Source organism: Daldinia loculata (assembly GCF_022478755.1).
Source record: "Daldinia loculata strain CBS 113971 unplaced genomic scaffold F4817scaffold_12, whole genome shotgun sequence".
NCBI classification, from domain to species: domain Eukaryota; kingdom Fungi; phylum Ascomycota; class Sordariomycetes; order Xylariales; family Hypoxylaceae; genus Daldinia; species Daldinia loculata.
In genome coordinates, this window is record NW_026054866.1 from 611,728 (window position 1) to 638,735 (window position 27,008).

At 49.6% G+C, this 27,008-nt stretch overlaps 10 protein-coding genes across 10 annotated transcripts; 6 read left to right on the forward strand and 4 right to left on the reverse strand.

Moving 5' to 3' along the window:
• Positions 1-171: 171 nt before the first annotated feature.
• Positions 172-2,135, reverse strand: F4817DRAFT_313988 (MFS general substrate transporter; the record flags this gene model as incomplete). The annotated part of the gene is made up of 3 exons (XM_049300332.1): positions 172-948; positions 1,011-1,472; positions 1,779-2,135. The coding sequence occupies 3 exons, from the start codon at positions 2,133-2,135 to the stop codon at positions 172-174; spliced, it is 1,596 nt and encodes a 531-aa protein (XP_049161172.1).
• A 1,859-nt stretch (positions 2,136-3,994) lies between these two features.
• On the reverse strand, positions 3,995-4,709 carry F4817DRAFT_313989 (Non-heme 11 kDa protein of cytochrome bc1 complex; the record flags this gene model as incomplete). The annotated part of the gene is made up of 3 exons (XM_049300333.1): positions 3,995-4,260; positions 4,394-4,490; positions 4,629-4,709. 3 exons carry the CDS (start codon positions 4,707-4,709, stop codon positions 3,995-3,997), a joined length of 444 nt encoding a protein of 147 aa, XP_049161173.1.
• Positions 4,710-5,520: 811 nt separating this feature from the next.
• On the reverse strand, positions 5,521-6,356 carry F4817DRAFT_313990 (uncharacterized protein; the record flags this gene model as incomplete). Its single annotated transcript, XM_049300334.1, has 2 exons — positions 5,521-6,036; positions 6,099-6,356. The coding sequence occupies 2 exons, from the start codon at positions 6,354-6,356 to the stop codon at positions 5,521-5,523; spliced, it is 774 nt and encodes a 257-aa protein (XP_049161174.1).
• A 3,641-nt stretch (positions 6,357-9,997) lies between these two features.
• On the reverse strand, positions 9,998-13,211 carry F4817DRAFT_37562 (armadillo-type protein). Its single transcript, XM_049307393.1, has 2 exons — positions 11,623-13,211; positions 9,998-11,561 (listed from the first exon to the last, which is right to left on the reverse strand). The coding sequence occupies exons 1-2, from the start codon at positions 13,101-13,103 to the stop codon at positions 10,598-10,600; spliced, it is 2,445 nt and encodes an 814-aa protein (XP_049161175.1). The 5' UTR covers positions 13,104-13,211; the 3' UTR covers positions 9,998-10,597.
• Positions 13,212-13,584: 373 nt separating this feature from the next.
• Positions 13,585-15,054, forward strand: F4817DRAFT_331658 (putative methyltransferase). Its single transcript, XM_049302550.1, has 2 exons — positions 13,585-13,845; positions 13,904-15,054. The coding sequence occupies exons 1-2, from the start codon at positions 13,703-13,705 to the stop codon at positions 14,562-14,564; spliced, it is 804 nt and encodes a 267-aa protein (XP_049161176.1). The 5' UTR covers positions 13,585-13,702; the 3' UTR covers positions 14,565-15,054.
• On the forward strand, positions 15,055-19,286 carry F4817DRAFT_331659 (PXA domain-containing protein). Its single transcript, XM_049302551.1, has 2 exons — positions 15,055-18,792; positions 18,847-19,286. The coding sequence occupies exons 1-2, from the start codon at positions 15,173-15,175 to the stop codon at positions 18,905-18,907; spliced, it is 3,681 nt and encodes a 1,226-aa protein (XP_049161177.1). The 5' UTR covers positions 15,055-15,172; the 3' UTR covers positions 18,908-19,286.
• Positions 19,287-19,291: 5 nt separating this feature from the next.
• On the forward strand, positions 19,292-20,302 carry F4817DRAFT_37673 (uncharacterized protein). Its single transcript, XM_049307394.1, has 2 exons — positions 19,292-19,417; positions 19,474-20,302. The coding sequence occupies exons 1-2, from the start codon at positions 19,393-19,395 to the stop codon at positions 20,052-20,054; spliced, it is 606 nt and encodes a 201-aa protein (XP_049161178.1). The 5' UTR covers positions 19,292-19,392; the 3' UTR covers positions 20,055-20,302.
• F4817DRAFT_313994 (uncharacterized protein) lies at positions 20,097-21,779 on the forward strand (the record flags this gene model as incomplete). Its single annotated transcript, XM_049300335.1, has 7 exons — positions 20,097-20,154; positions 20,257-20,385; positions 20,456-20,461; positions 20,536-20,693; positions 21,065-21,141; positions 21,207-21,303; positions 21,357-21,779. 7 exons carry the CDS (start codon positions 20,097-20,099, stop codon positions 21,777-21,779), a joined length of 948 nt encoding a protein of 315 aa, XP_049161179.1.
• A 1,434-nt stretch (positions 21,780-23,213) lies between these two features.
• On the forward strand, positions 23,214-24,213 carry F4817DRAFT_313995 (glutathione S-transferase; the record flags this gene model as incomplete). The annotated part of the gene is made up of 3 exons (XM_049300336.1): positions 23,214-23,277; positions 23,337-23,640; positions 23,763-24,213. 3 exons carry the CDS (start codon positions 23,214-23,216, stop codon positions 24,211-24,213), a joined length of 819 nt encoding a protein of 272 aa, XP_049161180.1.
• Positions 24,214-24,756: 543 nt separating this feature from the next.
• On the forward strand, positions 24,757-26,753 carry F4817DRAFT_313996 (uncharacterized protein; the record flags this gene model as incomplete). Its single annotated transcript, XM_049300337.1, has 2 exons — positions 24,757-25,626; positions 25,812-26,753. The coding sequence occupies 2 exons, from the start codon at positions 24,757-24,759 to the stop codon at positions 26,751-26,753; spliced, it is 1,812 nt and encodes a 603-aa protein (XP_049161181.1).
• Between the last annotated feature and the right edge of the window lie 255 nt (positions 26,754-27,008).

Consider the following 27,008-nt stretch of genomic DNA (forward strand, 5'->3'; position numbering starts at 1 on the left):
TGATCCCTCCCAAGGTTGATTATCCTATTCGGGTATTGCCGTTATTAGATACCCAGCCGCCCACCGACCTACCGGACACCACGTCTTCCCAGCCATCCATCCATCTAGCCATAAAAACATGCCATCCCGCCCGTCCCGCCCGTCCCATCATGACCCATCCTCGTCATCGTATCACGCAGGACTGTCGTTCACAACCTGAGTGCTACTACTACTACTACTACTACTCCCACTTCCCATCCGTCTAATAGCCAGCTTCTCCTTACGTCCAAACATGCCCAACGCCATAACCGGGATGACCGCCACCAGGGAAACAACCGCCGTGAACACGAGCGCATTGTACATATGGAACGGCGGATCTGCTGTTCGCCCCGCCTTGAGGGCGTCGCTGATAATAATGAAAATACCACCAAGTAACTGGCCCCCTGCCCAGGCAATCGTAGATGTGATCTCGGGGCTCATCGGATGACCCAGTTCGCAGAGGAACTCGAGGGCAACGGGTAGTAGGGAGAAGCTCGAGGCGCCGAGGATGGAGAGCACGACGTATGGGCCGGCTAAGTCGCGGGTACCTGGCATCCATATGAACGCCAGGTAAGACAAGGCGATAATCGGGACGGCGACCTTGATAGCGAGCAGGAAGGCCTTTGTGCGGTCGAGGATAGGGCTGGAGATGGCAGCGGCGACCAGCCCGACGACAATGAGCAGGGCACCAGCGATGCCGGCGTCGTCCGACGAGAAGCCGTAGGGCATCATGATCTGGTTGAGCAGCGTGGAAATGCTGTTGAAGAAGCCGACGTAGATAGAGTACGGGATCAGGACCTGCCAGATCTCGACGGATTTTAGGAGTTGCAGCGAGGAGCGGAAGGAGGCTTTAGGTGTGGAGCACCATGGGCCGGGGGCAGTGGGAGGCTCTGCTGGGATGAAGAAGGATGGGAGTGCGGCTACGGAGGACTAGGGGTAGGTTTTTAGTTAATATCATAATACAAGACAGGCTGTGTAGGAGAGGGACATACGATAATAGCGACGTAGAGCACGGCATTAGAGATATCAGCCGGTCCCGTGACCATGAACGGCACGATAAGTTGTCCGAGTGCGGCGCCGAACGGATTCGCTAGACTAGCCAGGGCGGTAGCGGCAACACGGCCTCTATCCGTGAACCACATATCGGAGTACCGCGTGGGGGCGCTGAGCACGAACGGCTGGGCCAATCCGGTCAAGATCTGGCCGAACATGACGACCCCGTAATTGCCCCCATCGCGGGAGTAAGAGCCGGCGTAGCGGATCCAGTTGCCGACGAGGATCAGCACCGCCGCGGCAATGATAGACGGCTTCGGACCCCAGTGCAGGGTGTAGATGGTGACCGGGAAGATGACGACGAAGGCGAAGAGAAAGCCGGTCGAGTACCAGTTGATGGCCGACTCGGTGGTGCTGTAGTAAGTGGCAGCATTTTGTGAGACCGGGGAGAAAGTCAGCCACTAGATGATGTTATAGATGGTCAGTCAGATTCTCACTTCATATTAGGTGGTGGGTATGACAGAAAAAGAATAGGTAACAATGATGCTGCCTCTGCCGTGATACAGCATCCTGCCAAGGTAAGGCTGTGGCATGGGAAAGAGACGAATAGCGAATGAGGTTAGATAATAACTACCGATTGGTAGATCTCGCAGCCCCCATTTTTAAGAGAAGAATATATATATATATATCTCTTGCGGCGTACAAGCTGCTCTTAGGTTGTTCCAATGTGTCTAGCCGGTTGAGACGAAAACGATGCGGTAACTTACGTCCCAACTGACGATGATATTGAGCAGTGTCAGCTGCAAGAGGCCAAACCAACGTCGCTTGTACACCTTATACGCAACGCTATCGCCATTCTCGATCGAAGCGTTATCCGTGTCGCGCGGTTGTCCCGCGGCAATGCGCGCCGCGGCAGCTTCGTCGTCGTCGTCGCCGTCGGTCGAGTTCGAAGCAAGCCGTAGATGACCGCCCTTGATGTGGGAGGACTTGCTAGATGAGTCGGTGCCGATGGGGTTGAGGGCGTACTCGTCGCGGGCCTTCTTAACGGCTTCGTCGTCGAATATAGCTGGCGTTGTAACGACAGCCGCGTCCAAAGATGGCTTGCGACTGCTGCTGCGAGACATTGTGTGCGCTTCTTCCAGGTTCCTTCCTTGCGATTTCCGTCCTGCAGCGCTTGGGCTAGGTAACCTCAAGGTTCCAGGTTACTTAATAGGTAGGTACAATTATTTTTTATTCGTCTAGCCGGATCCTGTTCTACATACGCCCCGCGTGTCGATCCTTTCAAGTTCAGCTCAGCTGACTTGTGTGTAATAAAAGCGAATATCGCAACACCTTCGAGTATCCGGACCTTAGGGAGACATCAAGTTCGCATTGTGGGGGGGGGACGTTATTGGAAATGAAGTAAGGGAGAGATAGATCAGATAAGAAATGAAGGTAGTTTAACGAGTGTACCAACACAGCATCTTGGTGGTCTGGATTTGGACAATAGCCCGAGCTATTACTTTTGGAGAATCTTTAAAGATACCGACCCGTCCTGCGCGTGGTATGTACTACCCAGTCTCACAACGCACTCACAACGAAATGTACGACCGTCGGCAGTTTCAATAGATGTAATAAACTATTACGAGGCTCGTCAGGGATACATGAGATGCATGGCTCGATCGAAAGTTGTTATCGTTGAGCTAAAGACAAAAGACCCTAAAACAAGTGGAATTGCGAATATATGTCCCGATTCTATCAAGATCCTATGTATTAAACTTTAGGGGCCTCGTCCCTGGCTAGCGAGGAAAGGTGCGCGCATCTGAAGCAAGGCAGTAGCGAAGTACATAGTAGCAGCAGTAGCAGTAAGGGTTTCAATGTTTCAGTCAGTTACAACTCAAATGTCTCTAAACGGTCTTCTCTAGAGCTGTGATTGGCTAATATTCTGGGGAACCTGCCGTATCTGGTCCACGTCCCCGTGTAACGCAACCTTAACTCTCTTCAAGTCTCCAAGACTTTATGCTTTAGGTGTTTGTACCCTACATAAAATTGTACATGTAACCCATTTGTAAGTAACCACACATCCGTACATAATCGGTCCATTTTCGACATCTAGTATGTTTGTTTCGGTCATTCTTTTTTTTTTTTTACGAAATGTTATGTGATTCGGCTGCATATGTGCTGGGGATCATATGCAACACGCTTGAAAGGGGTTATAATACTTGTTAAATACCGAACCAAAATTTACGATACGAAGCAAACTTAAACTCAAACGCCCTACGGTATCGCTAGCTAGGTACCTAGGTACCTAGACACATGTTATATCAAATCGAGGTGAAACCTTATAAACCTAATATCTTTATATACAATTCCGAGTTATATTAAGGTCTGGTGTTTTTAAGATATACTTATATTTATCATTTTTATACTTACACAGTCGTTAATATGTCAATACAACTAAGAGTCCTGGGTAGTAGTTAATGTAATCTCTTATACCTCATCATACGATGTTGATAAATTGCAAGGGTGAACAAGACTGGGTATCTAATAAGACACTGCTTGTAGATAGGTAGCTCAAGTACCTCCTAATCGGCACAGGGTTGAGCGCATACAAACTATGTCCAACGAAAGGGAACTCATCGGCAAGTATAACCCTCATATACTCTCACTTGATGTTCTAAGTTGTATTAATAAGCAAGCGTCTCAATATGAACGGGAAATCAGATCTGTTTGAATAATTGAGGAACAGAGATCTATTCATGTGGAATGCCGTGTATGGTACATAGGGCAGGAGGTTTAAGGTACCCCGGCTGCATGTCATCCGCTTTGAGCCGCAAATCGTGTTACAGGGCCACCACCGTTCGACCATCTAACCGGAGTCAGACAATGATAACCGGCTTGCCCGACCGAAAACCCTACCAGCACATGCTTCTAGGTGTTCTATAGGTGTTCTATAGGTATATCGTGCCTGATGCCGGGGGTTCTCGGGGCTGGTTTGCGTTGACTATTTGAGGATAGACCAGAGCTTGGGAGCTGCGCATTGGCTGGCGCAGTGCGCGAGGTGGAAGACTGGAGAGAAGACTTGTGTCAGTTTATAGTCCGTGAAATAAATAGGCTTCTCGAAAATATTCTTCCTGGTGCAGAAGGAACCCTTACATTCTTCAACACAGTCCTCACCGGCCTCTCCCTCATCCGAGGCGTTTGTTACACGCTCGACGCATTCGTCAAAGTGGTGCTTGGCTGGTGCGCACTGCTTAGAGTTCTTGCATGCTATATATATAGCCGTCAGCAAATATCTCATCATACAGTACGACTAGTATGTTCGGGACAATAATGCTTGCGCATTGAAGCCACCCCAAGTACAAGATGCCGTATGTGTTGGTGACGTGGGGGTGCGACGAACCTTCCTCGAGCTGTTCCTTCGGGTCCTTGGGCTCATCCTCATCCTCTTCTTCTTCTTCCTCCTCCTCCTCTTCGGCCTGCTCCTCCTCTTGGGGTTCCTATGGAACTATCAGCTACTTTCTGTTACGGACGAAGGTATACGAGAAAGCCCGAAGTCGCAACGACATAGGTACTAAGCGCTCATAGAAGCCGGTGGAATCCCGGTTTAGAGCTTTCTCGACGGGGAAAAGTCATACCTCAGCTGGAGCTTCGGCTTCGGCGGTGGTCCATGGCTTGGCCGCCTCGACGAGGTCGGTAATAGTGTCCCAGATACCCATTGTGCTCAAAACGGTTGTCGGGCAGTTGCAATGCCTTGTTTTCGGGGGATGGACGTGGGTTGATGATGAAATGCAGTCTCCAAGGAATGTTGGCAACCGAGAAAAATAGAGCATCGCCAATTGAGGCATTTTGATTGGCTACGGCTTAGAGTTCTTATCACGTGATACTCGACCGATCTATCGGCGCAGCGGTGCTCCAAACCGGAGGTACGTACCAATAGATACCAATTAAATTCGCGTACGAAGTAGAAGCAACGATATAGGTTATAGAAATATTCGCATTTCACGGTCATTAATTTAAGACGCTTCATGTTTAGATTGTATTTATATGTCCTAGTAGGTACCTGGATGTACACCAAGTATTTTATACGGGTCGGTATCCTCCTGAATATCGACTTAAATGTTTAGGGGCTACTTCATATAGAGGCCACCGGTTATAAAACCTCGTCAGGAGGGCAGAATGCTGCGCATAAGCTACAGTCGTGTACTGGAGACACAAGCGTTATCCTCTACCTGAGTAGCTGCAAGCATAAGTATCAACTCCTTTCTCTCTTGATTTCCTCCGCAGGGTCAGCTTCGTGATAACCTAGTATACGAATGCACCAACAGGATAGGATTCAAAGCAATATTCGGTATGCGACCACGCGGAGAGCGGCCGCACCAACATACCGAAAGCCACGTCTTTATTGGCGAGGGTATCAAATTCTTCTCATATCGACTTAGATAAATGACCCTCTATCAGGGGTCTCCAAGCAATCAAATTTATCGACAGCATAAAAGTCCTAGGACAACCAGTATGCCAAACATGTTGTCATTGTCTTTCTGCTTCCTCCCGCATACGCTCGTCGAAACGCATGCTGACCGCCTGTGCCTGAGCCTCGTCGTAGTTTGGTGGGGGCTCGTCTGGAGTTTGCTGGTGGGCCTGCTGTTCCCGAGCTGCTTCATCCGCTCGACGAGTTACCTCGGTTGCTTGACTAGGGTTACCACCACCCTGAGGGCCGCTATATTCTGGTAGTTGTTCGTCGTGAACCGTTTGAGCCCAATTGCTCTGGCCCGACTCTTCTGCAATCTGTGCCGCATGGTGCAGACGCGCTTTAAGTTCCACGAACTTGGACTCAAATTCGCTAGAGCCACCATCCTTGAACGTCAATCTCACATTGACTCTCGGAAAGTCCGGAGGGATATTGCCATCAGGGACCGGGCGCACATTGGCCTCCCAGTACCAAGGCCCGATCCATGACGAACACATACGACTATCCTGGCACCCTAGTATTTTGGATGAAAAGGACTTGAACTGATCTGTAGGCTTGGAAGGTAGGTAGATCAACTGAGATGAACGTTAATATAACGTTTGATTCATATGCTGTAACGCATGACATTATTACTTACTCTTTGATTCGTTATGTACGCCGTTCCACTCTCACTCTTAATGTTGAGGGGAGGGACGTCGGTTGGTTGATTCGGAGCGGTTATGCTGAGAGCTATCCGTCCTCTTGTCCTATGTAGAATAGTCTCGTGCGGCAGCGGCTCTATCTCTCCGGCCCGAGATAGCATAACCCAGCTGGCTTCTAAGTTAGTGTCCTCCTCACCCCGGCTACTCTGACTAAGAATGTATGACGCATGCTGGTCGTGAAGGCCGTAATCCATTATGACGATGAGATAGGCAAGAGACGGACGGTGCAAATTGGACCGCGGAAGGAAGAGCAATGCTCTCAGGGAGAATAGAGATGGATATCACATCCTAAAAACCGTAGAATAGTCGTGGATGGGGGAGCAGGGAAGGGGAGGGCTGAGGGCTAGTTGGGGCTCAGGTTGACGGGAATTACAATTATTACATAGGCAAGAAGAGGCTCATACATACTTTATTGACATTTTGGGCAAAATTGAAGGTGGTCAGCTTTCGGGTCCTGCGCACAAGTCCTAGTAGGCACCAACCGAACTCCTGGGATTCGTCGGTACAACGAAAACGGGTAGGGCTCCAACGATTCTGGTCTCAGGAATTGCAAGAACTGGCTCGGTGGGCTCTGGCTTTGCTGGGCTGGCAGGCTGGTCTCGGACCGGCACGATTTGCAGGAAGTTTGATGGAGATGTTGATATTGGTAAAATGTGGGCCAACTAACACGGTAGCCCGCTGGAACTTGCCTTGCCGTAACTGGTACTAGAACGGCGCACGCCTGACAGGGCACTGCAAGGACTGCACAAGGACTCGCAGATGTGGAGTTGCGCTTGGTAGTGTAGCCTTTTAGTGTGGGCGGCGAGATTGATATTGAATAAACGGCGGAGCAATTGGGGCAATAGGGATAATTCCTCAACTTCAGCTGCAAGGTGCAAACCGGGTTACCCGTTCGATGACTTCGATGACTTCGATGACTTCGATGACTTACTACCTATGTACGGAATACTTTTGCGACGCTTAGGCCAAGGCCAAAGGATCAATCCCCGTGGGAAATGCCGAAGTTCACCTGAAACCCTACGTTCAATTCGATATGTCGACAAGGGGATTGTTCTCGATTCAAGATAGAGAAGAAGCGCAGTGCTCAGTGTGATGACGAAGGGATGAACGTGGTAAGGAATATGTGATGTATGGTACAACTTGGGTAGGTAAGGCAGGCAAAACTTCAAAAAAGGCTCTAGACCAGGGATGGATAGGGATAGATATGCGCGCCAAGCCGCTGCCAAGGTATGGTTGAAAAAACCCTTAGGCAAGGAGCTAAGAATGGAACTCACTAACCCAATTTAGCAGGTAGTGACGATGTTGACTTGAACCTTGGGTACATGGATCGACCGCTAACTGCAGGTGCAGAAGCATGTACCAGCATTTGATAAGATTGATTAGTTATGGTAACACAAAGTTGTATAAGAGGTAAGAGGGGTAAGTCAGAAAGAAAAAAAGAAAAAAAAAGGTAAGTGACGGCATAAGCCTATGGGCGTTTGGAGGTTTGTATGTAGAATATACTCGGTGGATTCCGTTTCCATCATTGGTTCCCAAAAACTAACATGATCTTTCACATGCTTCGATATGCTATATAAACATTTTTATCGTCCAGGTATAGCTATATACGCGCACTTACGATGGATACATAAAATAGTCGGTCAAACCAAGGTCAACTACCTTATGTGCATAAACATCTTGCGCTATCTCTCATAAAATAGACAGGTACCTATGTATGTATAGTGCATCAACTAGTAGAAAATAGTATTTCCAATAGAGGGAAAGAAAATAGGTTTAGACCTATCAGGAAAGCTTGGGTCTAGCTTGGCAAGAGCTGGCTGATTACGTAAATGACTTTAAGTTAGGAACTACCTAACCCAGGAGATTTTATTTTAGGGTTTATGTGTAATATGTAATAAAAGTCTTCATTATTCAGCCCCTCGAGATCTTCCTAACTATTCTACGCATCCAGCAATCCAGCAATCCAGCACGATATCACTAGCTCTTACACACCCATGAAAATAGCCTACTATATACAATTACGCAAGTTACATCGCGAGTAGGGTCCTCGGACTAATACCGTCGATCCGAGACCCGAGGCTTCAACAGATAATGCTCCTCGTTTGGCTCTCGTCTTCACCGGTCACCAACTTTGGGTTGGTTCGATGCATACATCAGCAAATGCGTGACGACGTTAAAGTTTTTGGAACCTGATCGTCGTCATCACAGGCTCCCTCGTTCCTTATCAAGGTTGTTGAAGAAACAACCCTAGGATCATGACATTGGCATTTGAGGTTGATCTAGGATCTTCTGGTTTTACCTTGTTACTTGGTTTCTAGTTTCTCTTTTTCTATTGGTTCCCATGCTCATTTTCCAGGGTCCTTGTTCTCCGTGGTCTCTGCCGACCAACCGGTTAACTACCACCTTCTTGAGCTTAAAACTCTTCTGTTGACACACATGGTTCCTCGCATAACGCTTTATTGGTTATGAATCCCACGTCCATGGCCAGCCTCCCGAGTTACGTCCATATCTCCGGGCCTATTGAAGCTGGTGGACTGACCCAAGCCGAATATTCCTGCAGTAGCCATCACTTCGCGGACCTGGGGACAAAGGCCTGTCTGTTAGTGGGTCGGTCAAGTCGCCAGACTGCATCAGGCCCCTCATGATATCTTCGGCGAGCATTCGATTCCCCGGTTCGCATATTTTCCAACACCATTTTACTGGAGAAATTGCCTCTTCTATTCTACCCTCTTCCTGTCGGCGTGTCATATGATTGGCTCACCCTTAACTGCGGCTCCGCAACAAAAAAACGACCTGTCATATTTTATAGAGGCCACTTGACGCAACGTCTCGCTAGCATTAGACGCTTCCAACCATGGACCAACCAGATAGAGACATATGAGAGACTGTTCTCATGGAGAGTTACGTTACGTTAATTGAATCTAGATATAGCTGGTCTCGGTTCTGCGATTCCGGGGTGAAATCCTTCACGGAGTAATGTCGTTGCAAAGGTCTCCTGAATCGAATTTACTCTTCTAGCTCGGGTTAGTATGCATTGCAGATCACTGGCCTGGGCAATCTCTCTCCCTGAACCAAACTTCTCTTGGGTACATAAGTGTCATTCAGTTATGTTGGCCTATCGTGAAGCCTGTCGACGACGGCTCAAACCACGTCAGTCGGCGGATACAGTCGGAGCAGAACGCACGAGCTTCTTGAAGATCTCTGCTGGTGAACAGCATTACACAACACAAGTCTAGAACACTTCCTCGGCGTATTATGATTCGACTAGGCGAAAACGACATCATCCCTATCACATCGCTGCGCCTCTGCGGCGGCTAATACTTGCAGGCTGAATTATATCACATTTCATAACATGAGTATCCTTGGTAGAAGACCCCGACCCCGAACTGATGCAGATCAACTTTCTAGGCCTCTGGCATTAATTAGCCAGCGTTACGAAGCTGACCGTGGGTCGGGCCCTCCGGCAGATGAAGCACGCGACATGGTTATGCAAAATTTACGTCCAGCTCAGAGCAGTAACCTACTATATCCACTTTGAGACTAGATGAAGCGAAGCGTATGTCTTGTACGCCGCCGATGGCGGTCAAGCCTGGACAGAATAGTCGTTTCAACCTGCCATTATTAACAGACTAGCTGAGCTTGGCTTTCCGGACTATTCTGAGTGCCGCTATCGCTTGGATTCTCCCTTGCTATAGGATATACAATACAGGACGGTGGGTTTTGGGGCGTTAGATAATTAAAGATTGTTCTGAGTATAGATCGCCTGGGTTCTAGTGGCCACGCGGTCTCGTCTATCCTCAACGCGGCTTATGCATCTCCAGTTGACTGGCATACACTATCCCCAACCGTGCTCGAACGTCTATACTAAACCTTCACCGCCCCTATGTTTGAGAGGCGGCCCCTTAAACGGTCTTTAAACACCCGATTCGACCACCTAAATCACTGATCCTACTCAGCAGCTAACAGGTGCGTCAGCCACGTAAACGGTAAGGGAACACGAGATCGTACGAGACGCGGCAATCAAACATAGAACACGGCACAGACGACAAGGCTTCTCCAAAGTCATTTGATTCATTGAGCTGTGCCTTAGTCATAAGCGTCATGATCATTCAATCTACCGCGTACCGCGTGTGAATAGCCGTGTGTCCAACCGGACTTCATTACCAAGTGATGAGGAAAGATGGGAACCCAATATCATGAGGCGTGACAACGAAAAAAAAAACCCCCGCGAATAAAACACCCCTGAGACCCAATGAAGAAACTCCAAGTACAATACATTGACATGAATACCGCCATCCAGCTCTGCGTAAGACTCCCAGCCAAGACAATGTGTTGTTAGCACTATGATTTTCCAACACGAGCCGTCCTCTTTTCTTTCTCCAAAGGATCGTCGGTACTGTTAGCCCCTAGCTCTGCAACCAGGTTTTTTTCGAAGTTACGAGAGCCAGTTCTCGCTTGACCGTCCTGCGGGAGTAGCCGCGCTACGTGCAGCGTCAGAGCCGAGATTAAACTTTAGCATGTCGATCCGTGGCGGCGCCTCCTCCTTTTTCTTACCTTTATTCCCACCGCCTCCCGCCTGGTTCTTGCGCGGGCTTTTAGGCTCGGCAGGCGGTCCATAGCGCACGCCTCGCACGTCCCAACCGTCTTCGGCCGCGGCCGCCACCCAAGTCCGTAGCCCGTCATGCACGCCCGGGTAGAATTTCTCTTTGCAAAGGCGCAAGCTGCCTCCCATGCAGCGCTCCCAGCCCGAGATGTTAAACAGGTTGCGCAGAGCGTTACGCTCCTCTGCCGTTGGGGTACAGGCAATAATTGCGTTCATGAGGTCGAGGTGCGAAGCTAGATAGTTTGTAGCATCCCATTCTACACCGCCGACGTAAGGGGCAGCAGGGACCGGGGGCCTCTCTTGCGGGAAATGCGTCTGCATGTAAGTAGCGCTGTCGATTCCGGACGGGCCAGCCCTTTCTTTGGCTTCCTTTTCTTGCGGCAGGTAGACCACATTGAGGTGGTGCAGGAATATCCAGAATACTTCTTTGGTAACACCAACGGCCTCCTTGCACCATACGCGGTAGGGGCGTTCTCGGTGCATTTCGAGGACGAAACCGATTGGTCGTTCTGCTTCCTTCGGCTCTGGGTCGCGTAGATGGCCAAGTACCGTCTTGGCGCGGACGGGACGGTCAGAGGGTGCGGCAGATTGTATGTAAGTGAATAACACAGAGGTGATGATGTTACGAGTAGTGAACTCGCTGGGGCCCTTCTTCTCTGGGTCAAAGAGCATGCGTAGTAGGGCCGGGAACAGCGTTGCTTGGATCGAATTGAGGTACTGCAGTGCGAGGGCTGTGGTGCACAGCGCCTTGAGGCAGAGGAGATTTTCATGCAGAAGAGCATCTTCGTGTTCCTCTCTATTTCAGAATTAGCATTATTGTCCAGTCAAAGTAAAAAGTGGCAATATTTTCAACATACCTCCACTCGACCTCCATGATACGATGCAGCAACGCCACGATCTCCTGCATCCCGCCCTGTCGTATGAATTCTTCTGTCCATGTCACCGTCTCGTTGCGCAGCAGCAGACGCAGCTTGTGCAGCTTGCCAACCTCCACCGACTGTGGCTTCTGGACCTTACGCAGGTAGGCAACGAAGTCTACGGGGCCCTGCTGCGACTTTACCTTGGAGAAGATGCCGCCACCGGTACCCGACCCAGCAGAACAAGGCCGCTCACTAGCAACGCTGTCCGTGGACCGGCTGCGAAAGTGCCGTCCTATGGAACCTTCGCCCTTCTGCTTCTTGGGGGAAGACGTTCCCGATTTCTTGCCCCGCGACAATGTAAAGCTCCGGCCTCTGGATTTCTTCGTCTTGCGATTCTCGCTCGCCTGCGCGACGCTGATGCTTGAGTCGCTACCATGGCTCTCGGGCCGAGCGCTATGCAGGCCGCGGCTCTCGGCCCAGTCCTGCCTTATGAACTCCATCTTGATAGTATCTGCTAAGTTGCGCATCTTGTACCTTTGGTGCTCGGGGATGTTTCGTCGGTCTAGCATGGCTTCGAGGTGCTTGTCGATGTCCTTGGGGTCGAGGACAGGCTCGACGGGCCCGGCCGAGGTGGGCCTACTTTGCGACCCGGAGCCGCCGGTAAACAGTCTGAGACCGCGCTGTATCTTAGACGGCGAGGTCTTGCCGCTGCTCCCGCTGTTCCGCATGTCGGGGGACTGGACGAAGGGCGCGTGGTACGATTTAGGTCGTTCTTTTCCGGCGCGGGTGCTCGACCCGCCGCTCTTCGAGGAGGGGTAGCTAGGGACGTCCAGGCTGTGAGTATTCTTCGCGCAATCCTGCTCGTTCTGCTTCTCTAGGGCGCCGCTCGAGAATTGAGCGTAGATCGGAGGTCGCTGGGGTGTCTCATAGGGAGGGTGATTCTCCTTGTTCTTTTTGAAACGCATCTCGTCTTCGGTAACTGTTGCTTGTAGATTCTTCGTGCTCTTGGGGCGACTTAGGAAGCCTACGAGGTTCGTAGCGGACTTTGTTTTCTTAGGTTTGCCTTCGTTCTGCTTGGCTAGCTTGGCTAGTTTCTCTGCTTCCTTTGTAGTCATTGGTTTCGCTGATACTGTGTTGTAGCTCTTCTTGGTTGGGGATGATGGAGCACTTGGTAGCTCGTACTGTTTGGGTGGTGATCGAGGAACAATGCTAATTTGATTCTGCTGGATCTCGCCGAGGGCGGCCGGACGAGAGAAATTTGGAAACCCGCCTATCTCTTGTCTGGATGAGGATGATTCTGGAATATAATTTGGCGGAATTAACTCGGTAGGTGGTAGGGGAGATCCATCGGAATTGTTTCGTCTGTGGATCCAAGTCTTGAGAATATTGCCTTTGGATTTGGAGCGCTGATGCTGTTGCGGTCGTCCAGCACTAGGACCAATGTTTGCTGAGACATGATACTCGTTGATTGATGCCATAATGCCTGATTAATATGATGCTCGTCGTCTAGATCGACGACAGAGCAAATATTTAGAAGCAAAGCAAATATGTTGTGACTAAGATAGATAAAGCGTTGATTGTTGCCATGCGTCGTATGAAGCGATGTTTAGGATGAGAACGCGTCCAATGGAAAAGCCTGTTTTTTAACGGGCAGCCAGTTGAACTTTCCTCATCTGACAGCTACAGGCGCCGAGATGAGGCTAAGATTTAATATAAACTTCAACGTTGAATCTGACGTTGTGGCATCGATTGAGAGTATTGTATATGCATGGAGCCTTTTGTTTAAGTTCTGTCTCGCCGCCCTTTTCTTACCTGATTTGGGGGTCGGTTACCGCAGCAACCGGATCGCTAGGCGTACGTTACGAGGTAAAAAGGAGTGCTTATCTCTCTTATCGCGTATCCAACCCCACCAGCTGTTTCCTCAGCTGGAACCCCACTTCGTCAGCTTTGACGTTACACCCGCTAGGCGTTTCTTTTTATTAAATTAAACATTTATCTTCGCGATTGGGATTCGAAAGTAAAGAAAAACTGCTGCCAATTGTCGCATTACCTCTGTTAGGTAATCAATATCGTCGCCATGACTGGACCTCCGAATAAGAAACAGAAGCGGCAAGATTACCGCCAAGCGCTAAAAGAAAATGAAACGACGAATATGCCCAAGAAGAAGTTCTATCGCCAGCGCGCACATGCGAATCCCTTCTCAGACCACAGGTTAAAATAGTATGCCTATCGCTTCTTTTTATGTCGCTTGTTAAGGATCAATGCTTATACGTTATAGTCCAGTCAGACCCGAAACCATGGATTGGTCCACGTTCTTTCCAGCATTTACCGAAGCAGAAACATCGTCGCCAAAGAAGCTTACGAAAGACGTTGAAGTTGTAGACATAGGTTGCGGTTTTGGTGGTCTACTTGTAGCTTTGTCGCCTGTAATGCCAGATACCTTACTCGTAGGCATGGAGATCCGATCGCAAGTAGCAGAATTCGTTCAAGATCGAATCAAAGCCCTCCGCGCCAAAGATTCAGAGCAGAAATCATACCAGAACATTGCTTGCCTGCGAGCGAACACGATGAAATTCCTACCCAACTTCTTTCGAAAGGGCCAGTTATCGAAGTTATTCATCTGTTTCCCCGATCCACATTTCAAACAGCGCAAACACAAGGCTCGAATCGTGTCCACTACACTTAATTCCGAGTATGCATACGCCCTCAGGCCGGGTGGAATTGTATATACCATTACGGATGTGGAGAATCTTCACGAGTGGATGGTACAACATTTTGAGGCCCACCCTTCGTTCGAGAGAGTGCCTGAAGAGGAGCAAGATGCCGATCCATGCGTAGAAGTGATGAGGACAGAAACCGAGGAAGGAAAGAAGGTCGAGAGAAATAAGGGCCAGAAATTTGTTGCCTTGTTCCGGCGCATGGAAGATCCTGAGTGGTGACCACTACTACGACTACAAATTCTATGACAATATGGCTAGAATATCATTCTAGGTTAAGAGGAAGCAAGATGAGGAGTTCCGTAAAAAGCTCGCGCAGCCACTGCATTGGAATATAAAGATACCCGGTGATGACTATCCTATGAAGATTCGGAAACTTGCTCTTTTCTATAACTTGACTGATGAAATATAAGGAGTCTTATGTCGCTTCGCTTCGAGAAACGAGCCTAGCATTGACCAGAATTTTGTTATTCAATGACAAATTCGGAGCCTGCATTGAGAATCGCGTCTAATGGATGGGGCATCATTCATGTACTATTGATAGGTACATGGTACATACATGTACCTACCTGTACCTAAGGTATGTACCTTGCTGTACTATGTACATACATAAATTCATGACCCGTGCTTCCACTTGCATCTCATTACCCCGTATGGTAAGTACATGTACCTTACCTAATGCGCCGGAACTTACAGCAACTTCAATCGATAAGCAGCTCTTGGCCTCCAATTCGCCGTCATTTACGATTCCCGATTCCCACGATACCACATATACTTGTCACCCCACGGACAAGTCATGACGCCAGTTTCAAAGCCGCAGCAGACTGAGTATGGCCCTTAAGGGGAGAGATGTTGGTTATGCTGGCGTCGTTTGCTTCATCGCATGGGGTTATGCCACAAGCTGGTTTCCCTCTATTCGATGGATGGGGTATGCCTTCGTCAGCGGCATCGTTGTAACCCTTCTAGCCTGTCTCCTCTTACTTTTCACCTCCCGGGGCTCAACATACAGCCAACGAAATAGAACGTCACGACCCAATGCAGTCATCTTTTCAGGTCCCGCTTCTTGGCACAAAGAGACCACCGCTTTACGAATTCGACAAACGTATCTTAAAGACCCCCTATATGCCGAATCTCCCGCTATATCCAACGCCTTAGACGATTTGCTCGATCTGATTATACGGGATTTTGTCAAATCATGGTATTCGCACATAAGTAAAAACCCGGTATTCGCGAACGAGGCGGACAAGATTATAAGACATGCGCTAGCTAGCATTCGAGACCGTCTCTTCGAAACAGACCTGGTGGAAGTGGTAACGAGTAGGATTGTCCCAATATTAACAGCTCACTTTCGCGATTTCTACGATGCGGAGAGGGCTGTTCGCGGCCGTAAGTTGAATCGTGATGTTACAGAATCTGAAGAGTTGGACTTGGCCATTGCCGCAAAATATAATGACGGTAAACTACATCCAGCTGTGTCTTTGGCATACTCGGATACAAAACTGCTACAGCAAGATTACCTACGGAATATAGTTACTAAGGTCCTACCAAAAGTACTACCTAATAACATGGTTGACAGCCGGGTTGTGTTTAACATCGTCCGCGAAATTGTCGCCTGTACTGTCTTCTTCCCTACTTTGCAGCTTCTATCCGAGCCCGATACCTGGAACCAAGTAATGGAAAATTATGGTCGAAGCATGCTGCAAGACCGATCGACAGTTCGTAAGCTTCGTGCGGCCTTAGATGCGCATGCGTCGCCGGCACCAAAGAGTTCTAGGCCAGTAGCTTTCCCGCGATTGGCTTCGGGTGATAGCGAGCGTCGGTTTGAAAAATTCATCCGCACGATCCGCAAACTTAACAATTTGTCTGACGCGAGACGTTTTCGAAGCGAAGTGACAAGCCAACTGAAGAGAGACTCCCAGTACTCGGGACAGGACCCGATCTACCTCCGTCGGTTAGAAATGGGCAAACGACTCCTGGATCAGAGGGTTCAGCAGTTAGCTGCGGGTGGTGACGGACGGCACATACCCCTATCGAGCACTCCGCCGCCAAATATAGGGTCTTCAAGGCTTGAGAACGCGTCTCTAGTTGAAATCCTGCGTGACACGTCCGGTCTTTCTTATTTTATGGAGTATATGGATAGACAAGGCTTGATGCCCCTTGTACAATTCTGGCTAGTGGTAGATGGTTTACGAAACCCTTTGGAAGATGATGGACACGACGATGAGCAATTACCTTCGACTCTGAGCCCCTGGACCGAATCTGATCGTACAGACATCGCCCAAATTGATCAGGCCTACTTATCTAAAAAGGAACTCAAGGTCCCAGCTAGCTCGCGGCGCGTTATTCGCGAATTTCTTGACGCTGGAAAAGCAGCCTCCCCGGCACAGTACTATAAGGCACGCCGGGCTGTGTTACGGGCTCAAAGTGCCGTACTCGAGGATATGCAGTCCAAACATCTAGATGCGTTTAAAAAGTCGGAGATCTTCTATAAGGCTTTAGCATCGGAAGAGGCATCGAAGAATATCCCTCTAGCACAACAATCTCAGGCAGGGCCAGCTACAGGCCCGCCATCACTTCGCGCTTCGCAGTCGTATGGGTTGAAACCCGCGCCTGTGGCAAAGCTTAATCCGAAGATAAACACATCCAACGGTCAAGTTAGACGAGGCCTATCTACCACAGACCTAAAAGCTGTTGCTACCAACGTTAACCATAGCCCAGATTCTTCAACGGGTCACCGGCGATCATTCGATGATAGCGCAACTTCACCATTATTTGGTGATAACGATCCGGATGATGATCCGATGGCAGACTCGGTGATGAGTCTTGATCAAGAACTATTGAGACCCGTACCAGACACCCATGTAGTCCAAGCGGTGGAGGAAGCACTGAATAACATCATGGAAGACGATCGACCTCAAACTGCAGAGGACCTTCGCGAGTCGCTATTTGGGAATGATGACGGAGCTTCAAGCATATTCTCGGCTCAAGATAATGGTTCAGCTAGGGGTTCACTAGACCAACAACATCCAATACAATCTGGGAAGGAAGTCGAAAAGCCCAGCTTAGCATCTCTCGGACTCGTCAGTGCGGCATCCAGAATTGGGGTATTCATAGACGACGACCTTTTCGCAGACGAGGATAAGTTCTTGTCAGACGAGCAGGAAGATCATAACGAAGGTGAAGTCGGTAACGTCGAAGACGAGGTTCACGAAGCCGCCCCTGGCGACCTAGGCCTTGCGGAGGCCATTGCAGCCCTTACCAACGATATTGAACGACTCGCTTCCCAGGAGGCTGTCATAGAATCACTAACGAAGAAGGCGGAATTAACTAATAATACAGCAGAATTACGCATCTTACGAAAGTCGAAAGCGAGTCTGCAGAGGGAACTTCGGCGAAAGGAACTACAGCGACAACAATATGTAATTCAAGAGAGCGATAATAGTTTATACGGGCGTGCGTCGATCAAGATCAAGGCCATCCAAGTGGGACGAGAGGAAGACGGAAAGGAATTCGCCTTATACGTCATTGAGGTTAAGAGGAACGCGGGAGAGAAGATGCCTGCAGCCACTTGGATTGTGACAAGACGATACAGCGAATTCCACGAGCTTCATCAGAAATTGAGAGACAGGTATCCCTCGGTACGGAACTTGGAGTTCCCGAGACGGAGGATGGTCCTGAAACTTCAAAGCGACTTTCTTCGTAAGCGGCGTGATGGGTTAGAGCGGTACTTGAGCGAACTCCTTCTCCTGCCAGATGTATGCCGCAGCAGAGATCTACGAGCCTTTCTGTCCCAAAGCGTCATCACTCAGGGGGAGGACCTAATGAACCGCGAGGATAAAAAGGACATGATTACGCGTCTATACGACTCCGTTGCTGATGGCATGGAGGATATCTTGGGAAATATACCTGTTCTGGACCAGCTCTCAACTGCGGGGCAGAATCTAATTGCGGCGGCTACAAGCCAGATGAGCACGATGCCGCTTAGCGTCAACGAGGATGCCATAACGGCTGCAGAAGCCGAAGCCGAATTGAATGCCTTTGAGAATAAAGAGCTCGAGCCTTTCATCAAACCAATCTGCGACGTCTTTCTCGAAGTCTTTGGGCTTAATCGGGGTAATAATTGGCTTCGTGGCCGAGCTGTTGTCGTTGTGCTACACCAGATGCTCGGAGGTACCATTGAACGAAAAGTACGAGACAATTTCAAGGTGCTGGTTCAAGAAGACGCCATCCTTAAATATATCGATCTCCTAAGGAACAGCATGTGGCCCGGCGGACAGCTTAATAGAAACAAGCAGCCCAGGACATCGTCAGAGAAAGCACGAACTCGAAGAGAAGCAAGCTTGATGCTGGCTACTCTCGTTCCGGATTTGGCTGGAAACGTGGTCGGACGGCTAAACGCCCAAGCCGCGAGTCGCAGGATGTTTGCGACGCTCAATAACTCGAGGTTAAAGTACGTAATGCTACCGGTCTATAGACGTATTATAGCGCTAATGAACAATCGCAGCTCACATTTGGTTTTTACGATTATGGACGAACTAATTGACGTTCTATTTAATGAAGCTTAATCTTCTAAGTAGGCATTTTCTTCTACACAGCGCAGCATAGCATCGGCGTTTGGACCAGTCGAGTTTAGGATGGTTTCGAGGCGCGAGTGAATGAATACCAGGTATGAATGTTAGGCATAGTTGGCGGTGTAGCTCTTATCATTGCGATCGCTGCGGAAAGGCGCTGGGTGTCGTATCGAGAGCTACCGCTAGGAAAAGAAAGTGAGGCGCTTGCTCGCTTGCATCCATGTTCGAGGGGTAATTCGAAGGCAAGCATGTACATACATGCGTCGTAACGTGGAACTTATATTTTGTACGATGTATGCATATACAGCCTATAGTGTTTTGAATATTTATACGCCTGCTCGTCCGTTTTTTATGAAGTTGGTAATGAATAATCACGAGCTTTGTTATTCTCGTGTAAGTGAAGCTGAGTAGATGTAGATGGTACATATAGGTACCTTTTTATCCTTGTACTTCGTACCTAACCTACATACACTACATGCATGTACCATGTATATTCCACTCAAGGTTAGCCTGTTTTTGGCCTGTGCGGGGCGAGGATCTCTAACCACCAAATCTCACAGGTAGCTCCGCTCTACCGCCTCCACATTTTTTTAAAGTGCACGGTGCTCTTCGCAGCCAGTTGCCAGTTAGACACCTTCCATTCTTTCAAGTTGTCTCCTCTCATTCTAACCCATCCAGCCGCCCATCCAGCAGCTGCCATCCCCCATCACACCTCGATCTTCTGCATCAATCACTTGTCAGCTTTAATAAAAACCAAAAGCAAAGTGATACGGGCATAATACTACCCGTCCTTTCTGCTACCCGCGCAACACAAGGACTACTTCCTCTTTTTTTTTCCAACCACCAGTTTTATAGCCGGCCTATCTCTTACCCTCCATCCAATTTTTTTCGCCGCTTTCGTTGCCCGCATTTTTCGATAAACTCCAGGTTTTCCTCTCTCGTCGGGGTTTTCCCTTCTGCTCCGCGGCCTCGTGCCAACTTTTTTTTTTTCTCACGCAACCCACCCACGAACCATCTGATTCGGCAAACAATTCGTCCAGGCATTTCTTACTTGGTTCCTCGTGATTCGCGCAACGACTTTGCAGAGTCTTGCCTATTTTCTCGCAGCGCACGCGAGCTTTTCCCCAACCTTTTGTTCTAAACAGTCATCAGGACTCGCGCCTCGTTTCTACCGACCGCGATCATGGCGTCTACTGAGGTTTCCGCTACCCGGCTTTACTTGGGCAACCTGCCAAAGGGTGGTAAGTTATACCGGATGCTTGCTCGAGCTCATGTTGCAGTGTAACGGAGCTTCGAGCTAGATTTTGTGTCGCCCTGTCGTGACTGCTAACTGTCCCGTCTAGCAACCAAGGCCGATGTGGAAGCCCACTTCGCAACCCATGGCACTGGTGAAATTACCGAGGTCAAGCTGATGAATGGATTCGGCTTCATCGAATACAAGGATCCCATGGATGCGCGCGATGTCGTTCCTGGTGAGTAAACCCGCGCGTCTAGCAAAGTCTTGTCAGCGGCAGTCAATAGCTAACTTTATTCGTGTCACAGCTTTCCGTACGTCTTGGACCGTTCCTGGCCACCGTCTCACCTGATTTCTCCGTTGTTTCCCTGGCTAATATGACGATAAGATGGATCTGATTTCATGGGCGAACGCTTGACCGTACAATTCGCTCGAGGTTCTCGCCACCGCGAAGGCTTCGGTGGTCACGAGCGCAGTGCTCCCCGACCCCGTCGCACTCCCCATCGCATGCAGATTACTGGACTTCCCAATGATACCAGCTGGCAGGTCTGTTTAACTCCCGTTTTCCCGTTCTTCGCCCTCGGATTCTGGCTTTAGATGATTTCCCCTTCCTTGGTACAGCGAGCCATCTTGCGCCGTGTACTTTTTCGCCCGAACAACGGGGACGCTGGTATCCAAGATATTATTTTTTGTGATGTCATAACCATCGATTTTAGCTTTCCCAAATTCTAGCGGACAGGTCTCAGGGAATTAGCCAAGGTGCCTCAGGGATTTCCAATGTTAGACGTAACCGCCTGCTTGGATTGGTTTGACCGCATTCCTTTTGCTGGTGCTGCTTCTGGAGTTGGAAATATTGGCCTCATTCGCATGTTCTACACCGCTCCTCGGACCCCCACTTACATGGAATCTGGATCTAGGACCTGAAAGACTTTGCTCGACAATCCAGCTTGGATGTCGTATACTCGGAGACGGGCCGTGACGGCAATGGCCGAGGGTACGTAGCGGCTCCCAACGGATTATCTTGGCCCATGATCATATAAGCTAACGGATTTTAAACAGCTTTGTCGAGTTTGAGACCGCGGCCGACCTGAAGACTGCTGTAGAGAAGCTCGACGGCCGCGAGTTCAAGGGACAACGAGTCAATTGTATCGCTGACGTAGGTTTATCTAGGGTCTACACTACTTTCTTTTTACTAACATGGAATACTAGACCCAACCGGATTTCCCTACTCGCGAGCGCGGCGCCCGTTCTCGCTCCCCTGTAGGTCGTCGACCTTACGGCCCGCCGGGCGAGGGTTACGATCGCCGTGGACCGCCTCGTGGGTACAACAGCCCGCGTGGTTATCGCGATGATTACCGCGACCGGAGCCCCGCTGCTCGTCGCGACTACTACGACGATCGCCGTTACAGATCCCCACCGCGCCGTGGACCTGTTGACGACTATCCAGCTCCACGTGGTCGCTACGAAGATCCTTATCGCCGCGACTACGGACCCCCTCCGGATCCGTATGTCAACGGCCGGCCTTATGACCGGCCTCCAAGGGATTTTCCCCCGCGTGAGGGTGGCTATGGGCCTCGCGAGGGCGGTGGCTATCCCCGGGAGGAATACCGCCGAGGTGGCGGTTACTGGTAAATTTCTTAATTCAACTTTATTTGAGCGACCCCCCTTACGTTATTTAGATACCGCGCCGTTTCTCCACATATGGCCGGATAGCCATACCGTGGCAATGATCTGTTTGTAGGGAGCTTGACAAATATGAAGTAGTAGGTAACGAGGAAAATAAGGGAATAAAAGTACTTTTAGGGGTAGGCTACGCGTGAAGTGCAATGAAATTTTTGACGGGGCCGGCTTCAACGTTTTTGATGAGGGTGGCAGGAATAGGATTTAAAGGGTTTCTCTGACCGGCTTGGTTGAGCCATGCTCAGGTTGGCTTCAGGTTAATTGTGTGTATGATCAAGCAAGACAGTCGCAATTGCTTTTACGAATGAAATGGTTTTGTACGTAACGTAGGAGCCGGCGGAGCTATCCAACAGATCCATCTAACGTACATACCTACCTACCTAGGCACATATGCAGACTAAGAGTTATTACATACATGAGAGCTATCTACATGTAGGTATCGTGCTAGGATCTGATCGGCTAGATCTGCTTGGACCAAACTAGTCGAAGTCCTTGCAGTAGCGGCAATCCTCTTTTCCCAATAGATGCTTTAGTAATCTTGACGTTTGTAGTGTACTTGTGTCTTATTTACAGGATAGGTGATTTGGTATTGCATTAGTCAGTTCACAGTTGACCGCCGAGACGGACAACTTTCTAAATTATAGAGAAGGTATCTATATAATTCAGATTATATAATACCTCCCACAGCCCCTATATCAACTTATTTACTATAGTCTTATAAACTAAGAGGCACTATACCCTTTCAATCAGAGCTACTGGGACAATGCTGGTGCTCTCTAGCGGCGTAGCTAAAATTAGAGAGTTGATGTCGGAGCAATCGAAAGACCGACGATGCGAGTTAAGGTAAGCTAAGGTTTTGATATGCTTAAGCTTCGTCAAGAGAGGAAATAATAATGTTGTGCTTAGAAATACTAATGGCATCAATAAGCGGAAAAGCGGGAACCACCAAGTCGTCTGCAAGTATAACCCGGCTGATTAAGTAATAACATGTACGCATATCTCTCTACCTTACGAGATGCCCTTACGAGATGCCCTTACGAGGTACCTAAGTAGATTAACCTAGGTTAGGTATGTAATCATAAATCTCCAAAGTAGAAAGTTAATACTGCAGTTGGTCAAAGGCTACACTGAACCAACCCCATTTCAAAGGGAGAGCCTACGTACTACGTACCACCTTTACTTTTGGTTTGCTGAAACTAAATATAGGTATTCATGTCGCTCAATATCCCCCGCAGCGTGATACTGCGGCGTATAAATATTCTCACTGCCCGTCCTTTGTCTCAAAGCTTTGGTGTCACTTTCATTCAGCGATCAAACTACTCGAAGATTGTATACCGTAAAGCTCTATTTTCCACATCCCGAATATTATACAAACTAGACAACGATATGGCCGAACAACCCGAACCAACCGGCCTCATTGCCAAGAGCGGCATTGAGCTTTTGACCTTTAGTGGGTTCTCCTTTTGAAAGATACCTAAATATACATGTCGTATTAATACTTTATTATAGCTACACCTAATGGCCTAAAAATTAGCATCCTACTAGAGGAGCTAAAAGAAGCGTACGGCAAGGAGTATACATGGCAATCCGTCAACATCCTCAAGAACACGCAAAAGCAGCCGTGGTTTACCGCAATAAACCCCAATGGCAGAATCCCGGCTATCGTCGACCATGACCGGGGTGGCTTCGCCGTGTTTGAGGGTCTCGCCATCTTAAACTACCTGACGCGCCATTACGACCCGGAACATAAGTTTAGCTTCCCAGTCGACAGTGACGATTATAGCGTCTGCGAGCAGTGGATGGCTTGGCAGCAGTACGTATTTGATCTATTACTTACTTGACTTGGATATGAGATTTGCCCAAGAAACACTTGAAATTTATGATATTCACTTAAATACCTAGTAAACCCGGCTAACACCGTTACTTACACAACAGCGGCGGAGTCGGCCCCATGCAAGGCCAAGCAAACCACTTCTTCCGCTTCGCCAAAGAGAAGATCCCCTACGCAGTCCAGCGCTACGTCGGCGAAACCGAGCGTCTCTACGGCGTCCTAAACAAGCGTCTCGAGGGGCGAGACTTCATCGTGGGTGCAGGCAAGGGCAAATTCAGCATCGCGGACATCAACCTTCTGGGCTGGGTCAACGGCGCGCTCTTCACGGGGATCGACATCTCCCCGTTCCCTAATATCGAGAAGTGGATCGATAGGTGCATGGCGCGGCCCGCGGTTCAAAGGGGGTACGCGATACCGAGTCGGTTGCCTATTACTAATGAGGACGTGAAGAAGAAGAGGGAGGAGGATCCAGAGGCTAAGAGGGAGCATGAGGAGTCGTTGAGGTTTTTGAATGAGGCGAAGGAGAAGTATGGGTATAAGTACTCTTCGCCGTAGATAGGGGAGAATATGTGTATATATGGAATTTGATAGACATAAAGGTGTATGATATCTATCGTAATACCTGAGTGTATACTCGGTATACGATGCTACTTCAATATAAAAGAGCTACTCCATGCTTCCCCGCATTATTATACTATGTTATAACTTATAATTGGGGTCGAATAACCCAACCACTTATAATATCAACTCTCTTACCCTTATAATACGACTATCATAAGAGTACCCAGACATACGTCCGCCGCAATGGCTTCCAACAGGTGGACAATTTCTACCTGCGCCTTCGGCTCGAATTTCCCCGGATCGTCAAAGGTGCCATTCCTGATTCAGCCAGCCGACCCCGGTGGAAATGCTACCTCGTACCTGGTTCGAGGAATCCACCGCGTTGGGGAATGATACGTAAACCGACCGAAGTGACGTCTAGACGGTATTGGCATTGTTATTTATAATGGCGGCGTTGTCGCGAGTCGAGCTGGTTTTGTGTTTGGGTTGATTAGAGCTATTGCTGCTATCTTCGTGCAGTGAACTTATTCGCCTATAATGAGTATCCGCTCAGTTGCCCTCGCAGCTCTTGCAGCTACTGCTGAGGTCGTGGCTCAAGATATCAACGTCGATATCCCAAGCGACCTCGCCACTCGACCGCTTGTACCTGATGTCTACGGGTACTCGATCGAACCAGTATGGGTTAACGACTACATTAGCACGCCCCTAGCCAAGAATCTCCTAAGCGCCATCGCAAAAGTAACCGGCAAGCCGCCGCCAATCCGTGTCGGCGGCAACACGGCCGACCAGACTTATCTACACGACAAACTGTCAACCGGGAACGACTCGTTCGCTATCCCAACTCCCCTCACCGCGAAGCAGTTCAACATCACGCCGAGCTGGTACGACAGCTGGGCAGACTACTTCCCGGAAGACACCGACATCATCTACACGCTCAACCTCGCCGTCAACGACTCGGCATGGTCCACCGCCGTCGCGCAAGCCGAAGCAGCGCACAAGGCCCTCGGCAAAAAGCTAGTGCAGTTCGAGCTCGGCAACGAGATCGACCACTTCATCAACAAGCGGTGGCGGGACCAGACCTGGGGCGTCAACGCCTACATGGAGCAGTTCCGCAACGTAACGGGCCAGATCGTCAACTCGGAGTGGTACAAGGCGGCAGACGACAAGCCGACCTTCCAGGCGGGCGTGTTTGCCGACCCGCCGTGGGTGCCGGACCAGCAGGATGAGGTTGACGACTTTAGCATTGAGAACCTGACGCTTGTCGAGAGGAGCGGGGATCGCGATATTATTGGTAGTTATGCCACGCATTTGTACCCGCAGTCGACGTGTGATGGGCCGAGGTGGCTGCGCATGAGGCTGGATTTGCTGTCGAATCATGCGGTGCTTTGGCAGGGTGAGTTTGGTCTCGTTTGCTATCTGTTCTGGTAGAAATACTAACCGTGTGGCAGTGAGTGATCAACCCCCCTTTTAATAGGGTGTTATAGACATCACGTCTCCTATAGAGATGTTCTAAGAGACTCAAACCCAACCCTCCAACCCCATCTTCTCTACCTTGCCAATAACATAAAAAAAACACGACTAACACACCCCAGAACGTCTCCCAATACGCCCCCCAAGTCGCCGCAGCCGACAAAGCCGGCGCCCCCCTAGTAATGGGCGAAACCAACTCCGTCTCCTGCAGCGGCAAGAGCGGCATCAGCGACACCCTAGGCGCGGCCCTCTGGGGCGTCGACTACGTGCTGATGGGCGCGTCCATCGGCATCCGCAAGACGTACTTCCACCTCGGCGCGCAGAGCGAGTACAGCGCGTTCACGCCAAAAGCGTACCAGGCCAAAAACGAGACGCTAGGGGCGGGCATACGCGCGAATTGGTACGGGCATTACTTCGTGGCTAAGGTGGTGGCTGCAATTTCAAAGGGAAATGACGAAGAAGAGTTGGGTATTGCGGCGCTGCCGGGGGCTAATAGTAGTGCGTTGAGCGGGTATGCGGTGTATGCGGGCGAGAAGGAGGATGAAGGGGAGGGGGAGGGGGAGGAAAAGCGCTCCTTGAGGAAACTTGTGTTCTTGGATATGGGCGTGTGGAACGGCACGGAGGGCCTGGGTAATAATTCTACGCTAAAAGCGACGGACGGCACGTCGTTTAGCAACGGCACGAGGCCTTCTAGCACGATTAAGCTGTCGACGCCGTGGGCGGCCGGACGTAATGTTAGTGTTACGCGGTTGACGGGTCCGGGGACGAATGCTAAGAGCGGTGTTGCGGTGTCGAGGGTTACGTTTGATGGGGAGACGGGGGAGGCGGTGGGTGAGGAGGAGGAGGAGGAGGTTGTTGAGGTTGGGGAGAATGGGGCGCTAGAGGTTAAGATTAGGAGGGCGGAGGGAGTGTTGCTTGAGGTTGTGGATGGGGATGGGGATGGGGATGGGGGTAGTAGTGGCTCTGGAGGAGATGGGAACTCGGGGGCTGCTGGGAAGGGGGGTGCGCTGTGGTCTGGCTTGTTTGTTGCTGGTATGACTGCTGCTTTTATGGTGGTGTTGTAGAGGTGAGGTAAATACTTGGCCTACTAAATAACTGTATATGGAAACTACCTATTTATTGCAAGAGTGGTTTTTGAGATATGTTATATTTAACACATTAGACTTAGGGGTATGATAACTTGGCCATAGGGGACACATGTAGGTGTAGTAAGTTCTTGTTTAATACTTGCCCCTATTCACGTTGAGTAATAAATATGTTCTCGTACTTAGGAAGTTAGATTTGCTATTACAAGGTAAGACGTCCATAGTTCCGAGGGG